This window comes from Olea europaea, chromosome 15 (assembly GCF_002742605.1).
Source record: "Olea europaea var. sylvestris chromosome 15, O_europaea_v1, whole genome shotgun sequence".
NCBI lineage: Eukaryota > Viridiplantae > Streptophyta > Magnoliopsida > Lamiales > Oleaceae > Olea > Olea europaea.
The window spans coordinates 25582833-25592797 of NC_036251.1; the positions used below are offsets into that span (position 1 = coordinate 25582833).

Sequence of the window (9965 nt, forward strand, 5' to 3'; positions counted from 1 at the left end):
TCACCCTCTTTGCTAGCAATAAGAATTCTTTAGGGATTCTCTTGGAGCATGCAATCTAAATTTTCTAAGGATTTTGAGAAAATTCTGGGTTCTCAATCCCTGGCCTTTGCATGGTCTACGTTGGGAATGTCTCAAGTTAGACCTGGATGGGTTAACTTGACAGTTGACGTAGACCCCTACCTCTTCTCATAATTTATTTACTGACGGTTATAAGAATAATGCTATTCGTAATGAGTAACTACAATAATAATCTTGTATGACATTAATCAAAAAAAGGAAATAATCAAATGAATTTTCATATTAATAATGAAACATTCACAAATATGATGTCACATCGTTCACTACAAATAGCATTATTTTGGCCATAAGCATTTGAAAAGTAGCCAACAATTCCATGACATTAATCAAAAAAAGGAAACAATCAAATGAATTTTCATATTAATAATGAAACATTCACAAATATGATGTCACATTGTCGACTACGAAAAGTATTATTTTGGTCATAAGCATTTAAAAAGTAGCCAACAATCTCCAATGAAATCAAACAACTAGTTCACTCTCCCTCTCATAATAGAAAGGAAGGAACAAGACAAAAATGGAGCTTGTTTGAGAGAAAATTAGGATTTTCATTATTTATTTCCTTTCTCTTAAACTCCAACGATTGAGCCTATGTTTGACTCTCATTTTTTCAAAAATTCACTTTTTTACAATAAATTCTTTTATAAAATAATTTTATACATAAATTGAAATATTTTCCTTCTATTCTGATTAAACATTTTTTTAAAAATTATTATTTGAAAATATATTTTTATTAAAATGGGCTGGTCTCAATTTACGTGTGATAAGTTACTGTCTTTCAGTAAAATCTAAAAATTCAAATTGTCGGCAAATCATATTTAATTAATGTATTATTTCACGTTTATTAGAAGAATAATGTCTATCCTGCTAGTATCAGTAATGTTTAACGGTATTTAGATGGCAGGGGGTTATAAATTCAATTAAAGAGATTCTGTATTCTTAAATTTAATTGAATATGATAATTAAATAAACTCTACACCTTTAAATTTTTAATTCAATTCATCATTTATCTTCTGTTTGTACTTCATTTTATTTAGAATACATTTTTCTCTCTTTTGTTTCAATCATATGTTCTTCAATAAAAAAAATATATATTATACTTAAATTTAAAATTTCTTCTTTTTTAATAATAAATTCTTTAAAAAATCACCGTTTTAAAATATATTGGGTGTTTTGACACTCATTTTTATAGAAAAATGAATTTTAGAATAATAGATTGATAAAAATGTGTTGTTGAAAAATAACGAATTTTTATTTATTTGAGTAATATTATTTTAATGAAAAATGTGTGGTTAAAAAGAAAAGAGATAAAAATATATTTTAATAAAAATGAGATTTAAACGGGACAATAATTTTTTTTTCAAAATTTAGAGAGTGTTTGGGAGATATTTTTATGTAAAAATACATTTTTGAATAGTAAATTGATGGGAAATGTGTGATTGAAAAATAATGAAAAGTTTTTAATTTACGTGTAATATTATTTTTAATAAAGTACGTGTGGTTGAAAAAAAAAGAGAAATGCATTTTGAAAAAAAAAATTGAGTACCAAACGTCGAATAAGAGTCCAGTTATCGTAACAAGATTATGATTAGGAGGGCCCCCCGGGGCACAGCTTAACTGGTGGATCAATCAACATTGGCTTGCTTCCAGCGGCAGGGTGGAGAGTTCGATTCCTGGTGGAAACCTGCGGCCAAAAATTTGGTATGGAACAATCACTGTGGAGGAGGGTCTCTTGTGCGCAGAAGTGTACAGTCAATGGAGGAAACCTATGATCTAGTTGAGGCATAACCCGCGATTTACCCCCTCCAAGTATTTAGGGGCATGGGTCTTAGAAGTCCAAAATTTAGTCTGATGTAAATTGGGATTTCTGAATATAAAAAAAATGAAAAAGATAATGATTAGGAGGTATCAATGAGGGTGTCCTTAGGCTCAGTATGACAATCTGTCCTTCATCTGCGAATGTAATTTGTCGTTTAGTCAACCTCACCACTTCCGTGCCTTGCCACAAAACAATATGCCAACTTGTCCTTTAGCTTCCAAAGATCAAACCGTCCTTTCTTCGTGCTTATCTTCAATATTGATCTTTACAACTTCAACTTCAATTTCAACTTTTCTTCAGTGCGTGGCCACCAATTTTTTATTTTTAAAATACTTGCTACTTTGTATTTTTATATTCTAGTAATATTAATTTAAATATTTAAGAGTGTGTTTGATTGTAAGAATAGAGCTTATATGGAAAAAAATAAATTTTAAGCAATTGAATTGCTTATAATGAATAATACTATTTAATATCACTGATATTTGACACCAACAACAATATTTTTTTGTAAAGTTGAGTTTTCTGAGAAGTGTGAATTGTGAATTGCCTAGAAAATAGGGTCGTTATGCTCATTATTAAACTCGTTGAAGAGATGAAATATAATCAAGGTATATCTTTTTGATCAGAGGTTGAATCGATCATCAGAAGAAGATTAGGCCAAAAATTAGGACACTCCCAAAATAAAAACTTGAATAGAAATATGATATTTTTTTTAATGAAAAATAAAATCAATCTAACATACCCTAACTGTTTTATCATGCTAAACCGGTGATAACAAATCTCTTTAATATCCAACTTTACTATTCATTTGATTTTTTAGAATTTAAATCCAAAATTCGTTATAACTTCCCAAAATATATACTTTTGAAGGAAAAAATTTCAAATAAAAACTGCTCCTATTCTAGAACACTCCTTAAGTTTAAAAAATAAAGCAACTTCCATAACGGCACGAGTCAAAATAAAAATAAAGTAACGCCCCCACCCCAACCGTGATATTTTCCTGCAATTTTTTCCTAACTCCATTCATTTACGCGGAGACGCGTGTCCATTCCAGCTGTCCGTTAACCGCTTACCTATTATAACCGGTAACTGTAAAGCTTCTCCCCTTCCCTCTTTAACCGGTTCTTTCACCCTAATTTACCCCTTTATATCACCCTCGTCGTCTTCCCCAAGACCCGTCTGTACATAAAAAGTTGTATCTATATCTATATTAAGGTTAGGTTTTTTTACATGTACCAATGGCATCTCACGACGGCGGCGATAGGATTAAGGGGCCATGGAATCTGGAAGAAGACGAGCAGTTACAGAGGTTGGTTCAGCTGCATGGGGCTAGGAATTGGTCTATGATAAGCAGATCGATTCCTGGGAGACCGGGAAAGTCTTGCAGGCTGCGGTGGTGCAACCAGCTGTCACCGGAAGTTGAGCACCGGCCGTTTACGCCCGAGGAGGATGAGATCATTCTGAAGGCGCACACAAAGTATGGTAACAAGTGGGCATCTATAGCGAGGCTCCTTAATGGCCGAACTGATAACTCTATTAAGAACCACTGGAACTCGACGCTGAAGCGAAAGTGCGCAGCTGATATGGTAGTCGGAGAGGTGCGGCCTGTGCAGGTATTGAAGAAAATAGATAGTGGCGATGTTACGTCTGCAATGATGAATGGATTGAAACTAAATCCTGATCCTGGTGATTCTGTTCTCAACGAATCGTTTGATAAAATTCCAGCGAATATGAAAATTTATTTTTCGTTCATGAAAAATGAGACGACGGCACAGCCGGTGAAATCGCCTCCGCCACCAGCCGATAACGAGAATAATGATGATATTTTGACTGCGTTGACTCTATCCTTGCCTGGGACTGGTAGTGGATCATCTTCTGTGAAGATTGAAGACAAGGATTCTGTCAAAAACCGGCAGATTCAGCAGATTGATAGCCGCGGTAAGGTGGTGGCTACAGCGGAAAAGGAAACCACGTTGTTTGGCGCGGAGTTACTTTCTGCTATGAAAGAATTTATCAGGAAAGAAATTCGAAATTACCTCCAAGAAGAATTCGATGGCGTTATATCCGCTGGTTTTAAGCGCATTGGCATTAGCAAGCTTAACGAGTAATCGCGAATTGGCTTCGGGGAAGAAAAGAAAATTAATCTTTCACGTTTCAAATTTTGTTTTCACACAGGAAGTTTGACTTCTATTATTACAGTGTAATGTAAAAGAGAATCGGCCGGGAACGAAAAATTAACAGAGTTCGAGTTTTCTTTTGCTCTGCCAGTGAAAATTCTATTAGTAAAGTGCTGTAATTAGGAAGATTAAAATCGCGAATGACGTGTCTTTACGGAGTTAAAAAGGGGCAAACTGGTCATTGCATGAAATTATTCGAACAGTGTGGGCCTGTAACGTGTAACTGCCAGGACAGATTAGGAATGTGGTAACGCCATGTAGCAAACCGTATCATTTGAATGATTGTACCTCCAGTTTCCAGATGGCACAAAACTATCGTCGCCACTCAATGTAATATAAAGAGGGTTAAACTATCTAGCGTGATCTGCATATTATTGCGTTAGTTCGAGGATTTACTTAGTACGCACTCGAAAAGATAGCGATTGTGAGTTTCCTCGTCATTAAAAAAAAAAAAAAGGTTAAATAACTGCTCAACTTTATATTTAGGATTCATTTAATTGAAAAGTTGAAAAAAAAAATCAATTTCATGTAAGTTGAAAAAGAAAAAATTATCAAAACCATAGGAATGCATTTTTCATGGAATTAGCAAAAAACATGCTTTAAGTGTTTCTACTTTGAAATTCGAATTTTATTTTCACTTTCGAATCAAATGGTCAAAATAGAAAACGATTTTTTCGGATGTGACATTTTTCGTGGAATTCACTCCAATCGAATAGACCATTAGCGTCACAATGATCGTTCAATTTAATTTTGTTTCATCATGATCACTTAAATTTATATTTAGTGTCACCATTGTCACTCAATTTGATTTTATTTTACCATGATCACTCAATTTCATATAACGCTTCATCATGATCACCCAAAATTTTCATCTTTTTCACTAGTTTTAAAATGGGTAATATGGTAACTTTGCACTATGTATAAAAAATAAATTTTAAAAAATAAAATAAAAACTTATTTAAAAAAAGTTACTTAAAAAAATAAAATAACAATTTATTGTTACAAAGAAAAATAAAATAACATAAAAACTTATTTAAAAAATACATTTTTAAAGTTAAAAAAATTTTATTTTTATTTTATTAATTTGTTTTATGTATGATGTAAAGTTACTACTTTACCCCTCTTATAATTAATTAAAAAGTTGGTGAAGAGAAGTTGGGAGGCTATGACGAAACGTCATATGAAATCGGGTTATCGTGGTAAAATAAAATCAAAATTGGTGGTCATGATGATACTAAGTATGAAATTGGGGGCCATGATAAAACCAAATCAAATTGGATGACCATAGCGATACTAAATTTAAAGTTAGGTGGTCATGGATGGATTTAAACGACATAAAAGACATGAAAAAGGCAATCAATGGCACTCAAATCGTGCCAAATCTATTTAAGATCTTGAGTTTTTAGATATATCACACTTTCACTTTGATCTAGACTATCACTCAGTCCTAAGACGGAGCAAAGATGAGTGTGGAACCTTTTGCTAATTTTCGGAAGAGTATATTTACACCATAATTTTTATTAATAATGCCACATTTTATTTTTACTGAAGGCCATCAATCTTTGTCCATTGTAAAATTTTTGTCTATAATTCTTTTTTGTCGAATTCTTATTTTCAACATTCTATTAATTATCAAGTCTTGTTTTTTATGATAGTTTCAATTAACTAATTTTTTGCCTGCTTTGAATTGAGGATTTTTTTTTTCTTTTTGGTCACACTCTTGCACTTATTCTTTTTCAAAATTATGATTGGATAGTGATGCCACCAAAAATCATACCTATTGACTTTCAAGTTTGACGATCGAGAATGAGCACGAACGAGATTTTTCTACACCTGAAACAAAAGGAGTCTAAACATGTTCATGCCGTCCCTCCAATGCTCGAGTTAGAGATATGATTTATGCGTGAAGTTATAAATTGAAAATCATGTAAAATCGTAACTGAATAATGAATAGACACTTTATTTATAGAGGTATGTAGTACACTCCTACTAAGACTAAATTAGTTAAATATCCTTATCTCAAAAAGTCCTACTCGAGAGGGATATTGGACTTGTACTATAATTGTAGGGTCAATCATGATTTAATGGTAATATTGTCGAGGTAGAATCCTCCTAACAATAGGAGTGTTGGGTTGAGATTTTTGGGTGAGATTAGAGTTCTTAGAGAGTAGGATCCTTTCTGGGTTTAAACAAAAAGGTCTTTGAAATTTAGTGGAGGAAGTGCTCGAGAACTCTTGTACCTTGGGAAAAGGCATCTCAAAGACTTACCCTGAGGATGTTGCCACCCAAATCTTGTGGGAGTGTGGTACTTAGTCCTCCAGGCACTGTCTCGAGGACACTATCACGTTCGAGGACTCCATGACATACGTGCTGGGCCAGCATAATGAGTCCTCAAATAGAACTAACGACCACATTCAATAGTAAGCTATTTTACTCCTCCGAGTGGACTTGTTTGACAGAAACCATTATAAGATATGAGTTATGCTAATTGATAAAATATTGAATATATGAATATTTAAAAAATAAAAGTTATGGATATAAGGGTTACGGTAAGCAACGATTGATGACCTTCAATGAAATTAAAATGTGATGTAACAAATAAAAGAAAATATATAGTGTGAATATAATTAATCTTTTTGAAATTCAACATCAAAAAATGCTTTCATACCATCAATCGATATTAACTCATCTCAATGTTTAAGGAAGAGATTGATAATCCCAAATTTTCATTTGTACGTTTGCAAAGGGTCCATGAGCTTGCACTAAATCTATATTTAATAATTCTAGTTTGTTTTTAAAGTGTTCCCAACTTGATTTAGTTTGCTCTTAAAATACAAAAAGAAGAGGAGAAATGACTTTGTCAATCAATATCGTCTCTAGTTTATTTTATAAAAAGTCAAGATGTGAAGCACAAAATTTAAGCTAATAATAAGTAAATTACCATCTTGTTCATAAAAAACAAAAATCTGCTGTAAAATAATGACATAATTATTGATGATTATTTAGTATTATCATGATACATAGATAAGTTTTATCTAGTTTAAAAGATTTATTTCATTCCAATTGTAACTCTGATTTTGGACCATAAATATAGAGCATTGATTTTTAATAATACACACAAGTTATTAATTTTTCTATCTTCTTCTCTCTAATTTATAACATATTATCGGCACGATATCTCATTATGTGAAGCTTACCCTGCCAAATGAATTCTTTTCTCTAATTTTTGATCAAATCTCTTTCTCTCTCTCTAGTATATATATATACAAGCATATATGTATATATTATCTTGAAAATTGTAAAAGAAGAAAAAAGGGGGCATTGAAAGTGGATGAATTGATTGCCAAGTGCATATAGTGTATTAGGTTTTTTGGCTAGGCTTTTGCTCGTTGGTTATCCTATTTACAATGGGATTTTCCAGAAATAAACGAGGAGTATTTGAAGCATGAGATTATGAAATATATCGCCTTTAATCATCGCAAAACCTTCTAGTTTGGATTAATGCAATAGCCAAATAATAAATTGTTACTTATGCAACTGGTAATTAATTCCATAATTTTTGTTCCATAAAAAAATGCTAATTATTGGTTTCATAAAAAATTGCACGTGGTGTATTTAATTGTTTGTTTCTTATTTATCGCTCGATTAATTATCACATTCATATTTTTTTAAATACATAGTATAGTTTATGAATTCAGTATTCTGATAACTCTTTGTTACAAATAATTTGTTGGTGCTCTTGAAGTAATATAATATTGTTAGTATTCTAAAAGAATATTATTGCTCCTAAAGAGGCATGCTATTATTGATAAATATTTTATTTAGATTTTACTTGCTTCTAAAAAGTATAATTAAATACGATCTAATGCAAATTATATTTTACTCCCGAAGAGTAAATTTCTATATAATTTATTATAATAATATTTGATTGATCTTAAAAAGCACGAATTGTAATTTTCAATACTCCAAAAAATATTGACATATTGTTTTTGAAAGAGTAATAATAAAATACGACGTGCTCTCGAAGTAGCACCATGTTTCAAAGAATATATCATTTTGAATTCGTGTTTATCCCTAAAAGAAAACATACACATTCAATTTTAATCATATTTTTCGAAATCAAATAATTGACTTATATCTTATAGTGAACCAGAAGTTTAATTTGATTGGCATGACCAGTTGGATCATCACTAGATCGATAATGATGCGAAATGAAAAATTCAAATAGATATTCAATGAAGAATCAGAAGATTTTTCAATTCAATAATATTTAATGTTTGTTCTTTTTCACGAAATTTTTTATTAACCATCATTAGCTAAAATAGAGGGATGAATTCCATATATTTCTGAAAATTAATTGAGTGATAAATGGGGCCCCATCATTACCTATGTTGATCATCTAAATATTATTTATATCTAATAAATTTGATATATATATTAGATGATTGCATGGTATTCACAACCTGAAATTTGTAAAATTTCTATTCAAATTTTAAATTATGAGCATAATTTTCATATTATGCCCTTGTTTGAGCCCCAATTTTTTGGGATGAATGAATTTTTAAATAGTGTATTGATGAGAAATATGTGGTTAAAAAATAAGAAAAAGTTTTGAATTTGCGTGTAATATTATTTTATTGAAGAATGTGTGGTTGAAATGATGTCAAAATACTGTTGAAAAATACATTTTTCCAAAAGAATGGGGCTCGAACAAGGGCTATATAATCAAAACTTTGTCTTATTAATACTAGGGGCATAAATCTCAACACTTTAATGAGTGTTAGTTGGGATGTCGATAAATAGTTTAAGAATATGGTTTGTTAATCGCCTCCAATTAATTTAATTAAGAATAAAGTGCTTTCCAGTTTTATTTAGGGAAAGCTATTGCGCATCATGTCAATATCATAGTTCTCCCTATTATAACCGACTTATGGTCAAAGCTTAATTTTTCCATCTAATTATTTTGACAGTGCAATAAATGTGAAATTGATCCACGACAATACACAGAGGTGGAAAATAAAGAATTTTGAAAATAAATGCGTAGTTTAAACCCTTAATCCAAATGAAAGATATTTTATAACGCTGAAAAAATGATTGTCAATTTGTTTGGACAATTCTCTTAGTATTGAGGGAGAGAATTAAGAAGCTAAAGATAATAAAAAAATGTATCACTCGAATTAAAAGTTCGAAAGATAATTTATTTAGGTACACTTATTGATCAAAGGAATCAACAATATCTCATGACTAATTTTAAATACTTCAACACGAATTGATGTCCTATGAGGACAATTTATTGGCATTATATTTGATATATTTACAACAAGCTTAAACTGTGATGGTATTCGATAATAATAGAAAAAATTTCAAATGAAAATGGAGCAATTCACAATGACGGTCTCATTATGGAGGCTTGTGCTCTTAATGGGTATTTAAACATAACAAATTATAAAACTCCAAAATAGGTGTTCAGGTACTCGATATGTTGAAAATTGAGACATCTCAATAAGTTATGTTATCTTGAGAAAGGAATTAGAATCGAACAAAAAAAAGAAAAAGTAATCAACAACATTTTTACATATGATGTACTGCATCATATTATGAATAGCCCGGATATCGAAATAAATTTGTCATCGATCAAAGTAATGATTGGTCAAATAAAACGATGAAACCTTAGTAAAAGAATTTACTAGAGATTTATGAACATAATCCTAGTAAAATTGAGCTTATTAGAGAAACCTAAAGTTTATGGATCTATAGTATGAACACCTTAAGGTACTTATACGAAATAAAAATGGAAAAAGCAAAATCATAATATGAAATGTACGATTTTTACATCATAAATGTCGCAAAAATTTGTATAAATAAATAAGTTATCATGTAATGGATGTAAT

The 9965-nt window shown here is 30.9% G+C and overlaps 1 protein-coding gene across 1 annotated transcript; it reads left to right on the forward strand.

The window, feature by feature from the left end:
- Positions 1-2935: 2935 nt before the first annotated feature.
- On the forward strand, positions 2936-4427 carry LOC111410636 (transcription factor MYB44-like). Its single transcript, XM_023041075.1, has one exon. It carries the CDS (start codon positions 3136-3138, stop codon positions 4003-4005), a length of 870 nt encoding a protein of 289 aa, XP_022896843.1. The 5' UTR covers positions 2936-3135; the 3' UTR covers positions 4006-4427.
- The last annotated feature ends 5538 nt before the right edge of the window (positions 4428-9965 follow it).

Excerpts from the sequence above, each read along its gene's own strand:
- LOC111410636 (XM_023041075.1), top strand. The coding sequence starts at position 3,136 with ATGGCATCTCACGACGGCGGCGATAGGATTAAGGGGCCATGGAATCTG.